Source organism: Podarcis muralis, chromosome 13, assembly GCF_964188315.1.
Source record: "Podarcis muralis chromosome 13, rPodMur119.hap1.1, whole genome shotgun sequence".
Lineage (NCBI taxonomy): Eukaryota > Metazoa > Chordata > Lepidosauria > Squamata > Lacertidae > Podarcis > Podarcis muralis.
In genome coordinates this window covers 24,643,499-24,657,078 of record NC_135667.1, presented here as the reverse complement: position 1 = coordinate 24,657,078, position 13,580 = coordinate 24,643,499, and the positions used below count along the sequence as shown (strand labels likewise).

The window sequence follows — 13,580 nt, the reverse complement described above, 5'->3', positions numbered from 1 at the left end:
ACCCATAAATTCAGCTTCAACACAGAGAGGAAGTCAAATCTCTTTGTCTTCAGAGCTCCACTGGAGACTAGACAAACTTGTCCAGGTCAAAAGACATGTAAAAAGGATACTTAGCAGGCTGGCTGGGGTTATTACCTTAACAAAGAGACTGGTTTGACCATTTCAGCAGTTCCTTCTCCTACAGTCTCCAGTATTAGAGATACAAAATCAGATGAGTTTGATTGTGCCAAGAATCTGAAGCCATTCCCATCTATCTTATATCTGAAGAAGAAAGTTACATCATAGCATTGCATTTTTTACATTGCTTTGTGGGAGTACAACATGAATCTCCAGTTTCAGTCTAATCTTCTGATTTAAAATGAAGCACAGAGTGGATGAACAAGTGAAATCCTCAATGATACATCGGGCAATGAATATTGGTCATAATATTGAAATGTTGGCTTGGGAGTGGTTGTGGAATATAGATCTAAGGTTTATAGCAAGTTATGGTTTGAGGAAAAACTACCTGTATATGAAAATGATGTATAGATGGTATTTGACACCCAGTGGATTAGCAAAAACACCTGGCTTGAGAGCAGTACATGTGAAAAGGATCTAGGAGTCTTGGTTGACCACAAACTTGACATGAGCCAACAGTGTGACGCAGCAGCTAAAAAAGCCAATGCAATTCTGGGCTGCATCAATAGGAGTATAGTATCTAGATCAAGGGAAGTAATAGTGCCACTGTATTCTGCTCTGGTCAGACCTCACCTGGAGTACTGTGTCCAGTTCTGGGCACCACAGTTCAAGAAGGACACTGACAAACTGGAACGTGTCCAGAGGAGGGCAACCAAAATGGTCAAAGGCCTGGAAACGATGCCTTATGAGGAACGGCTAAGGGAGCTGGGCATGTTTAGCCTGGAGAAGAGGAGGTTACATGATAGCCATGTTCAAATATATAAAAGGATGTCACATAGAGGAGGGAGAAAGGTTGTTTTCTGCTGCTCCAGAGAAGCGGACACGGAGCAATGGATCCAAACTACAAGAAAGAAGATTCCACCTAAACATTAGGAAGAACTTCCTGACAGTAAGAGCTGTTCGACAGTGGAATTTGCTGCCAAGGAGTGTGGTGGAGTCTCCTTCTTTGGAGGTCTTTAAGCAGAGGCTTGACAACCATATGTCAGGAGTGCTCTGATGGTGTTTCCTGCTTGGCAGGGGGTTGGACTCGATGGCCCTTGTGGTCTATTCAAACTCTATGATTCTATGATTCTAAAAATGTGTAACTCTATACAAAATACCTGTTGGAAGTGTAAAAGTAAAGAAGTTACCTTTTTCCATATGTGGTGGACTTGTAATAAGGTAAAAGTCTACTGGGAAATGCTATATGGTGAATTGAAAAAAATGTTTAAAATAACTTTTATTAAGAAACCAGAGGCTTTTCTTTTAGGAATTATAGGAATTTTAGAATAAGAAATCAAGATAATTTTTTAAATGTAGAATGGAAACTGTTTATTGGATATTTACAAAATTATTGTAAACAAATTAAGACATTAGCAGGACTATAGTAAAACTGTGCAGTGACAGAAAACATATTTTGACTATCTGGGATAAACAATAAATAAGGTTAACTTAGAATTGCAGTATAAAACAGTATAAATGTAGGAAACCACAAATAGGGGGGAAGGGAGTCAAAATATGATGTGGAATAATTCAAATTCTTGTTTTGTGTTTGTCGTAAAATTAAAAGTATAAATAAAATCTTAAAAAGAAAAAGCACAAAATGGAAAAGGGTGACTTCTTCTTCTTCTTCTTCTTCTTCTTCTTCTTCTTCTTCTTCTTCTTCTAGCACTTGAAAGACTGTGTAATGTTTTATTATGTTTTTATATACTGGTATGTTGGAAGCTGCCCAGAGTGGCTGAGGCAACCCAATCAGATGAGCGGGGTACAAATAATAAAATTATTGTTATTATTATTATTACTTCAATAAACACAAGGTGCCACTCTATTGGCGGCAGTGCTTGAGTGTTGACAAGTTCCACTCGTCCATGGTATACATGTATGGCACACTTTAAAAATAATAATGGCATACATCATAATGATATGGATGGTGATGACTCACGCCTATTGTGTGACTCTGCAGGCAAGGTTAACAGTGAACTGGGGGAGTATTCTGATATAGAAAAGGCATTACTATTTATTTATTTAAAATACTGATATCCTGTTATCCAATCAACCTACAATAAAATTTAATCAACAGCAGTGAAAACATGAATATACTAACAATAATAAAACAAGGAGCTCAGCGTGAAATGAATCAGAGGTGGGTCAGGGGGAAACCCCCAGCATGGATGCCTGTGAAATCTCAAATGAAATGTAATTCCAAAGCTGGGGAGCCACCATGGAGCAGGCCAGTTGCATGCAGTCATTGGCCTAAGGGGACTAGGGTGGAATCTACACACATATAAAAACCATTCTGAAAATGCTGTTTTAAAAGCTCTCTTAAAAACACACTGAATTTTCCATAAGGCTCACCATCACCATCTAGTGTCACATTGTATATTGCACTTAAAACACACTTAAAATATTTTATTTTCAGTTGTATAGCTGAGTCCTAGGCTAGTCCCTTAGATGTTCCCCTGGTGCCTCCTTACTGAAGCCCAGGAAGCTTCTGCCCGGATTTAGGATTTAGGCGCGAGGCTCCGATGGGTCCAAGATCCATCCTGCCATCTTCCCAAACCTTATCCGGCTTTTGGAAGGAGGCAGGAGGATTCCAGCATCCTGTCAGACCCCTAGCACCTCCTTCGCAAAGCCTGGGAAGCTTATGCCCAGCTTAGGGTGGGAGGTGCAATGCTCATGTGCTCGACATCAGGACATCACAATGTCACACTCATGACATTGTCCCCCCACATCCCTCGCAAGCTAGCGCCTCTGGCCCTAACTGTTCCGCTATGAAAAATGTAACCACATGCCATGGGAGCAGGCCCACCCACATGTCCCCCAGTGATGGGACACTAATAAGTGTCTCCGTGTAAGATATCACCTCCCAGGCAGGGCTCTACAATATTTTAGCTTTTCAGAACAAATCTGGGAACAGTGCCATACAAGCATTTAAGATTCAATAGCTTCTGCAATGCAGTCTGGATCTCTTCGTTTCTCAAGCTATAAATGAAGGGATTTAATGATGAAGGAAGTATAGCATACATCACAGCAAAGACCATTTGGTTTAGCCAATAACAACACGGAAAACAACACGGGGGGAATAAATGCTGTTACTTTAATACCATGCATTGCTTTTAGATGACAATAGAAAACCAATCAATTTAAGTGAGTGGGGAACCAATGGCCTTTGATATTTTGTTTGACACCATCTCCCTTCAACCCAAAACAGGATGATAAGTGGTCCTGGCTGATAGTAGTTGGATGCCAACAAGATATGGAAAGGTCCAGGGTAGGGATTGTTGCAATAGCAAAGTTACCCTGTTCACAGTCTATCTGGGTGACACTACGATGAACTGTAATAATGGTTTAATTTTTCAAAACTCAACAAAATAATATCTATGGAGTACGGGGCAACAACACATGTGTATTCTAAATTGTTCTGCTGCATACTTTTCATGCCTGCAACCCCAGCAGATCTCAACTCCTAGGAAGGGCTATAAAAGGAAATCACAAACATTTCAGAATAAACCTGGGAATAGTGTCAGGAAATTGCTTAAGATTTGATTGTTTCCACAGAGTCCAAGAGTCTGGATCTCTTTGTTTCTCATGCTACAGATGAATGGGGTGAGCATAGGGGGAAGAATAGTATATATCACAGCAAAGAAAAGATCTAGGCCACATGAGCTGTTACTCATCGGTTGTCCGATATAGGTAAAGAGTCCAGTGAACATAAGCAGAGAGACAACAAGGAGGTGGGGCAGGCAGGTGGAGAGGGCTTTATGGCGTCCCTGTTCAGAAGGCATTTTGAGGACTGCAGTCAAGATCCACACATAAGTTACAATGATGAAAACAAAGCATCCAAACACAGATATACAGCTAAACACAAGATGTCCAACTTCAACTAGGTATAAGTCAGAGCAACACAATTTTAGTAGTTTTGGATTTCACAGAAATATTGGTAGATTGACTTGCTGTTGCCATTTTGAAAAGTAATGGCATTAGCCCAACTGTTCCCACATGAGACGCTTGAGAAAAATACACCATTAATACCAGGCATCAATATCACACATTAATAGAAAAACAGAAAGTTAATCCTACAATCCTTCTTTCTTAAAGACTCCAGAAAAGCATGCATGGAATGCAGGGAGATTGTACATACATGTGCTGAAAAGCTAAAATGGTGCAAGCAAACATAGTTAAACATGGGAGGCAACATATTTACATCTATGCTTAATGCAGAGATCTCAGGCTGTACATCAATAAGACTAAAATATGCCACCGTCAGCATCATTTAAAACAAGCATATATCTTCAATAATAAAGAAACCACCCCAGCAAAGCTAAACAGAGCCAATAGATAGAATATATTTTAAAACATCAATATAAATTAAAAGAGATAATATGTAGCGAACATGATAACTACTAGCAGACATGGAAGACCACCCCTGTGGCCCCACATTTTATCTGTCTCCAGTGATAGGAATTCTTTCGCAGATCTCAACAATTTCAACGCCTGGGCAGGACTGTTCAAGGAAATCCCAAGCATTTCTGGATACATCTAGGAACAGTGTCAGGAAATTGCTTAAGATTCAATTGTTTCCACAATGCAGTCTGGATCTCTTTGTTTCTTATGCTATAGATGAATGGGTTGAGCATAGGGGGAAGAATAGTATATATCACAGCAAAGACTAGATCCAGGCCAGATGAGCTATTACTAGGTGGTCTGATGTAGGCAAAGACTGCAGTGAAAATGAAGACAGAGACAACCATGAGGTGGGGAAGGCAGGTGGAGAGGGCCTTATGCCGTCCCTGTTCAGAAGGCATTTTGAGGACTGTACTCAAAATCCATGCGTAAGTTACAATGATGAAGACAAAGCATCCAAAAACTGAAATACAGCTAAATAAAAGGAGTCCAACTTGAACTAGGTATAAGTCAGAGCAGGACAATTTTAGTAGTTTTGGGACTTCACAGAAGAATTGATCAACACGACTGGAACAGAACGTAATGGAAAATGTGCCTGCAGTGTGTAGCACAGCATAGAGAATACTGGTGATCCATGCAATGGTAATCATCTGAATGCAGGCCCCTTTGTTCATAACTATTTCATATTGCAGTGGATTACATATGGCAACATACCTGTCATGTGCCATTATGGTTAACAGGGTAAAATCAGAGCATCCAAAGAGGAAAAAGAAGAAAACTTGAGTGACACATGCAGCATACGAAATGTGTCTGTTATTCATGATTGAATTAACCATGGATTTGGGTTGAATGACAGTAACTGAGCCAATATCAGAAACGGCCAAGTTCATGAGGAAGAAGTACATTGGTGTATGCAGGTGATGGTCAAGGGCTATTAAAAAGATGATCAAAAGATTCCCGATTACCGTTAACAAGTATAGTCCTAGGAACACAAGGAAGTGTAGTATCTGTAGTTCTCGGTTCTGAGAAAATTCTAGAAGTAGAAATCCAGATGTGGATGTCAGATTGTCCATTTTTATGTCACACAAGATTGCCTGCTATCTGTGAGGGATAGAAAATCCCACAAAATATCAGAACTGATTCTCCATTTCATTTAATGCTTATATGCAGATATTTTAAATTCATATTTATTAATGTTATGGGCAGTGCTGCAATCCACCATGAAATGTGTGGTTCGCGTAGGGAGGACTGTGATATTCTTATTGCCCCTTCAATATTTTCCTCATAGTACAACAAAGTGGATGTCATAAATGCATCTGGAGTAGATGAGAATCTTTGGGGGTACAGGAGGAAATCTGCATAATTACTCTATCCTTCAGAAAAATAGGTAGATATCTCAGAAATTTCAGCTGGTTCAAAATGCAGTAGTCTTATTACTGACCAGGGTTCAATTTTGAACTCACAAAACACCTGCAGTGGTTACAAATTAGTTTCTGGCCACAATTATACTACTCATATTACATATTAGAATGCTAAGTGAATTGGTCTCCTATTATCTGAGATTGCCTCTTTCCCGACAGACTCTGTCTTGTGTTAAGATTGGAAAAGATTCCCTCTTAGTAGTTCCAGCACCCATAGAAATTCATCCGACTGAATTTGGAGAGAGTATTTTTTGAGCTTAATATGGTTGCACTTGAAAAAAGAAACTGCAAAAGGAGATTGCACCATGAAACTACTAAATTGCAATTCATCAAGAGGTATAGTGTTATAACTTCTGGATTGAAATCTTACAATTTATATTTTAATAACAAAACAGGTATATTTTAGTAATGTAGGTTGCAATCCTGTGAACACTTAGCTGGGATGAAGTCCCACTAAATTTTATGAGACATACTTTGTGCGTTGAATTTTACTATTAAATGGTTGTAAATGGATGTACTCACTCACATTATTGAAATAAGCACCACTGGTTTCAGGTGTAAATCTCTTATCGGTTCAAATGAAGCAGTTTTCAAAAGAGAGAATCCAGTTGCTCAGGAAGAAGACTTTGAAGTATTATGTTGCATGTATGTGTACGTTGAACTTATCTTGTTTCAACAATGTCTGCAATGGGCAGACAAGGCATGTAGTTCACCCAGTTCTTTGATCTTTCTTAATTTTTCTTTGAAACCTAGCCCTCTGTGTGTATCTACCAACAATGAGGTCTATTAGCTGTGGGAAGGAATTTGTAGTTCTATTTTCTTTGACATCTTGGAGACATTCTCCCAGGAGCCCAGTGCACCTGATCGGAAAAATGTGTTGAATTTTTTTCCTTCGCCTTCTCTTTGTTTGTTTCCACGCTAACCTAAATAGATGATTGGTACCAATAAGGCAATAGGAATGTTAATGTCTATAATTAATTCTATTTTGTTCCCTTGATGTTACGGTTTTGGCTTAACATGCAAGTACTATACTGTACCTGCAAAGAGTTGTTCTGTATTGCCTTTTACAGCTGTAACCCCCAGAGAAAATAGAACATTGTTGAGAGGCTGGCTCAACAAAGCATTTTGCAGATGCCATTGGTGGTTGTTGTTGATGTTTCTATGTTACATAGGGTTGTGTGTCAAGGTCCCCCAAGCCACCCCTAAATAATTGACAATTCACACATAATTTTTGTTTAAGGTTTTTGGCATAATTATGGCCACAACTTTATTAAAATACATAAATGTGAGTGCTTGCTTAGGCATTGGTTCTGACTATCTGTCCCCTGCCCCAGGACAGAACTGACTTCCAGATTCCAGCAAAAGCCAGTAAAGGGAAACAATATTGAGGGGACCATGGAGCCGGGCACCAGACCCTCACCTCTCCCCTGCGAGGCCCAAGTCCCATTCAGGGGTACGGACAAAAGAATGGCAAGCCCCTGGATTCCTTTAATGGAATTCCCTTGCCACAGCAGCATTGGAGGAGAAGGCACCACCAATCCTTACCCCTCCACCAACCAATTTTTAAACCAATGCCTAACCACAACCTTACAAGTTGTGACGATTTGCTACGCAGTAGGCAAAAACCAAATGGCACCAGCCAATCAGCCAAATGGACAAAATTCCTACCAGGCCCCTGCCCTAAAAGCAGACAAGCCCATGACAGGCTTAGCTAGGTCAACGCAATAGCCCTAGATTAGGTAGGTAGGGCGGGTGATCCGATGCACGCAGCGAAAAAGCACAGTCAGTGGTGCGTGACTTGATTTTATAACCTTTGGTCCATCCCCCTAAATGGCAACACCAAAATTTGCCCAGTAACCCAACTGCCCAATCACTGTGTATGGTCATCCATACTAACCCACCCAGCAACAGAGGGGTGGCCTGTCAGACCCCATTGCAACACATGCTCTCTATGAAGGAGAACACGCTTTGTAAGTTTTAGTTCCCAAATGTTAATCTGTTTGACAGAACTGTTGTGGAGCTGAGCCAGTACAAAGGCCAAGCTTCAGCAAAGGGGTTTGTGATGCGCAGCTTAAATTAATAATGCAGAGTCTTCTTCAGTAAAAGAATAAAAGCTTTACTGATTTAAAATAAACTTGTTTGCAAATAACAGCATAGTGTAACAGAAAATTAAGTCACATTCAGAGCATAAAACAGAGTACAGGCTTCACTGAGCACAAGCTCCATTCCTGAGTCAGGCTCCACACACAGAGAGACTCAGAGGCTCCACAGAGTCTGCCTGCAAACAGATACAAAACATTTATACAGAGAATGAGTTATCCTCTGGATAAGTCACAGAGATTCAGCAAGCTAGAGTGATTTTGCAGCTTTTCTTTACTGCTTCCTTCTACTGCTTCTGCTCTCAAAGACCTTTGTCACATGACAGTTCGGTGGTGATAGAACTTCAGGATGACAGTGCTCTATTTTATTTTATTTTATTTACGACAATTACGTAAATTTTATCATTCATGTAAAATGAATGGATGAATGAATTTACTGCTGTTTTATGTTTGCTTTATGTCATTTACACCTGTAAGAGTTTTTTGCTTCGAAACCCTTTAGAGACCCTTAATAAAAAGAAAATTAAGAACTTCTGGACAGAAGTACTGAATATTATACAAACTAGTATGGGCTATGATATTCCAAGATACCCTAAAATAACTCTCCTTTTTTATACTTAAGACATGTGAAAAGGATACTTAGCAAGCAGGCTAGGGCTATTACCTTAACAAAGAGATTGGTCTGACCATTTCAGCAGTTCCTTCTCCTACAAATTCCAATCTTAGAGATACAAAATCAGATTTGTTATCACTGGCAGTAATCATGAATCTGAAGCCATTCCTATCCATATTAAATCTCAAGAAGAAAGTTTGGCATTGCATTTTTTACATTGATTTGTGGGAGAACAACATGACTTCAGCCTAATCGTCCAATTCAAAATTTAAAAGAAGCATAAAATGGAAAAGGGTGGCTGCTGCTGTTGTTGTTCTTGTTCTTCAAGCACTTGAAGACTTCAATAAGCACAAGGTGACACTCTTTTGATGGTAGTTCCTTGAGTGTTGACTGATGTTATTCCTTTTCGGGAACATGACAATAATATCTACAAAGACTCTCCTCCCTGCAAGAGAGGGGAGTGGTTGTGGGCGGGAGAGGCTGACCTGGAGGTGTGGATGACATTTTTGGAAAAATACAATGGGTATCTCTATGGCAGGATGTTTTAAATTTGTCATCAGACTTCCAGGTCCAATCAGACGCGGCGGGGTCTCTAGGCTTTGGCTTGTACTTCAGGGGACGTTGGTGTGCGCAACGATGGCCAACGGGATGGCAGGGTCAGGCCATCACGCGGGATCTCACCTTTCTTGAGTTTTTTCCTATAGTGGTGGCCGTTCACATCTGGACGGAGGAGTTTCGAAATCACCGCGTATGCTTCAGGACCGACAACCTGGCAGTGGTGAACATACTAGCCAGGCAGTCATCTCGGTCTGCGAGGGTTTCCTCCCTTCTGCGGGCGTTCGTCCTCCGGTGCCTTGAGTACAACATATTTTCAGCCAAATTTATTCCTGGGACCAGTAATGATATAGCCGATGCTTTGTCTCGCTTTCAGATATCTCGCTTCTGGTCGCTAGCACCTGGTGCACAACCGTTGCCCGAGCCCTTTCCGGAGCACCTATGGAACGTTGGAGACGCAAAGTGATTCAGGGAGTATTAGCGTCTGTCACACCCTCCACTCTCAGGTCTTACAAGAAGGCCTGGTGCGATTTCCTGGGTTTCAGGTCTGGGTTATCTGGGCTGTCGCATAACGTACCACCCACCTCTGACGATGTTCTTCAGTACCTTTCCCATCTCGACGTGCTCCCAAAACATTAAAGATACACGTAGCGGCCATCAGCTTCTTTTCTAAAGCCACATTTTCTGACGACCCGTGCAGCAACTTTCTGATCCGTAGAGCTATTGAAGGTTGGGGCAGGTCACAACCCCCCAGGGCCGAGGGACATAAGCCAATTTCTTATGGGTTGCTATCTCAAATACACACGAAGCTCACGTCAATTTGCTGGAGCAAGTTTGAGGCCCGCCTCTTTTCAGCGGCGTACGCCATCGCCTTTTTTGGCGCTCTGAGAGTTGGCGAAGTCGTGGTGGAAGCTGGCGCAAGGGTTTCAACGCGTGGCCTCCTTATGGAGGACGTGCTGTTGTCTGAATCGACTTTGACGGTCAGGATACGCCAGTCCAAAACTGATTAGGCTGGTAGGGGGGTTCTAGCTGAGCTGACAGCGTCGGCTCAGCAGGGCCCATGCCCGGTAAAGGACACTAGGCGGTACCTCTACCTTAGACCACCCGGCCCTGGTCCACTCCTGGTTCACGAGGATGGGTCACCCTTGTTGAGACACCAATTCACCAGGGTACTCCGCAAAGCTATCGAGTCGTGTGGTTTACCGTCCCTTGAATATACCGCACACTCATTCAGAATCGGTGCCGCAACAACAGCCGCCCACTTGGGTCTGCCTGCGGATAAGATCAAAGAATTGGGTCGGTGGAAATCCAATGCTTATAAAAGTTATATTCGTTAGATTGTGCCCGGATATATCACCCCTACTTACCGGTTCTTTTCTCTGTCCTTTCATCCTCAGCTGTGCACAGGAAATGCGTGTGGATTTGCGGCCACAGTATTGTCTATTGGGCCCGCGTTTGGGTGGTCAGCTGCGGCCTCGTACCTAATCTTGGTTTATCACCTGAAGTTCAAGTTTCCTGGTTTTCGAGAAGAGGCATGCGCTGGGACGAGCTTATGCCATTGCTGTGGGAGAAAGTTGCCATGTTCGGCCCTCCCGATATCCTTGTCATTCAATTAGGGGAGAATGACCTTGCCAACAGAAGGAGCGTGGAGTTGTTGTCAAACATAAAAAGAGACTTGAATGCGTTTGCAGCCTCATGTCCCAGAACGACGGTGTTCTGGTCCTCTTTGCTGAAGAGAATATTTTGGCGCGGTGCGCAGAGCTGTATGGCCATTGAAAAAAACAGGAAACTCGTAAATCGGGCAGTGGCCCGTTGGGTGCGCTTCATGGATGGCCGAGTCATTTATCAAGAACGTATCCGGATCGGTGACCAAGCCTTATACCGGAATGACGGGGTGCATTTATCAGACCTGGGGAATGACATTTGGTTAGATAGTGTCATCAATTGCATCCGGGATTGGTTACAGCCGTGAGGGTATTGGCGGCGAGCCTTTTGGCTCGGGTGGCGGTTAGGCATTGGAATAATGTGTTGTGGTGTGTCGAAGAGCTAGGTGTGGCCATCGCCTATGCCTTCAATTTTTGGGTATTCCGTTAAAGGAATCTGGCGGTCGTGTATTCTGTCCGATGCCTGCTTGGTGGGAGGCCATGGCACGACCCTCGGTGACATCAGGGGTGAGCCTATAGTTGGATTGGCATCAACAGGCTCCACCTACTGGTGAATAAACCCACTTGCTTGAGAGATCCAATGCCTAAGCCAATACCTTTTCACTGCTGTAATCAATAAAGTTGTGGCCTTTCATTGCCCATTAACCTTATATAACGTGTCCCTTGTGTATTCTTTCCACATCACGGTGGTCGGGTCCCACAAAGACTCTCCTCCCTGCAAGAGAGGGGAGTGGTTGTGGGCGGGAGCCGAGCACCGCCCCTAGCAGGGGGCGTTAGCCCCCTGCCTCCATCTCACCTGGCTGGCGCCCACGCCCCTCGGCAGGCATCCAACCAGGTGCCTGAGAGGGGGCGTGTTCAGCAGCCTTTTGCTGCGGCGACAGCCTCTGCCTGGCCTCATTCTTCGTCGTCTCGCCGCGAGTCACCCACCCTCCACTCCCTTTGAGTTAGGGCTTAGGTCACTGGCCTTGCTATGGACCTTAGGTTGGTCGCCCTGGTTGCCTAGGAGGCCTGGTAGGAGTTTTTCCATTTGGCATTAGGCTTTTTGGTTTTTTCGCCTACATCGTAGCAATCGTCACAACTTTTGTGGTATTGGTGGGTAGGTTAGGCATTGGATTAATGTGGTGTGGTGTGTCGAAGAGCTAGGTGTGGCCATCGCCTATGCCTTCAATTTTTGGGTATTCCGTTAAAGGAATCTGGCAGTCGTGTATTCTGTCCGATGCCTGCTTGGCGGGAGGCCATGGCACGACCCTCGGTGACATCAGGGGTGAGCCTATAGTTGGATTGGCATCAACAGGCTCCACCTACTGGTGAATAAACCCACTTGCTTGAGAGATCCAATGCCTAAGCCAATACCTTTTCACTGCTGTAATCAATAAAGTTGTGGCCTTTCATTGCCCATTAACCTTATATAACGTGTCCCTTGTGTATTCTTTCCACATCACGGTGGTCAGGTCCTCGAACCACAAGGTGGCTTTTGTGACAGAGCACTGGTTTGCTCTTGCAGAGAAAAATCATTGCACCACCTTGGCCTTTTGCATTTGTTTTACTTATTAATATACTGCAACGAAACACGAGAAAACATATGCTATATTCAGTGGTTTTTTGTTATTGTTTTAAAAGAAAAACAGGTGCCAGTATGCACCATGTCCCCACAACCCCCCCTCCACTGTCACTTGTCACCCTCCTGCTCCCCCCCCTTGCACCTTTGCAACTTCCTCTACCACTGCTTCCCATGGCTGAAGGCACAGCCTGCTGGAGGAGATTTGGCGTAAACCTTAGGATCACCAAAGCACCTTTCAGAAAGGTGCCTACCAATCATAAAAAGGTTGTGCCAGAGCCTATTCTGGCCTGTGGTTTTCCTACAAAGTGATACCTCGGGTTAAGAACTTAATTCGTTCTGGATGTCCGTTCTTAACCTGAAACTGTTCTTAATCTGAGGTACCACTTTAGCTAATGGGGCCTCCTGCTGCCGCCACACGATTTCTGTTCTCATCCTGAAGCAAAGTTCTTAACCCGAGGTACTATTTCTGGGTTAGCGGTGTCTGTAACCTGAAGTCTCTGTAATCTGAAGCTTCTGTAACCCGAGGTACCACTGTACTAGGATCATGTGGCATCCAGCTGAAGAGGGTGAGTCTACTGTCGCCTTCTGCAGGCATGAATCACTATCTCTTAATGGCAACACAATGGACTCTTGAGACATGTAAAAAGGGTGCTTAAAAAGACACTGCAGTGCCTTCTCCCACAGAGTCCAATCATAGAGGTACAATATAATGGGCTTAAAGGGGAAGCACATATTCAAAGCAAATCCAGTAATCCTTTAACAATATTAGTCTGTATCAATCTGTCCATCTATACACAAACACACACAAACAAACAATTGAACTTGGATAGCTGGAAAGCTTCTTATTTCTAATAACCAGCCTGTGCATTTATTTATTTATGTCTGGGGAAAAAGATGTACAGGTATTTCATTAGTTCAAAAGGTATCTTGGCAAGGGGTAATGGAATGAATGAATAAATATAATGTTCAGTTCCTTGGTACTTTGTATTTAGAATAAATATATCACATGAATTGTGCTTTGTTTCACTAACATTTTTGGTAAATTAAATCTTTATCTCTTGAGCCACATAGTCTCAACACATGAAAATATGTTAAGTCCCGTCTTCA

General features: G+C 42.8%; 1 protein-coding gene across 1 annotated transcript; it reads right to left on the bottom strand.

Annotated features, from left to right (window-relative positions):
- Window positions 1–4,664: 4,664 nt before the first annotated feature.
- Window positions 4,665–5,633, bottom strand: LOC114583058 (olfactory receptor 14A16-like). Its single transcript, XM_028704405.2, has one exon. The coding sequence runs from the start codon at window positions 5,631–5,633 to the stop codon at window positions 4,665–4,667; it is 969 nt and encodes a 322-aa protein (XP_028560238.2).
- Between the last annotated feature and the right edge of the window lie 7,947 nt (window positions 5,634–13,580).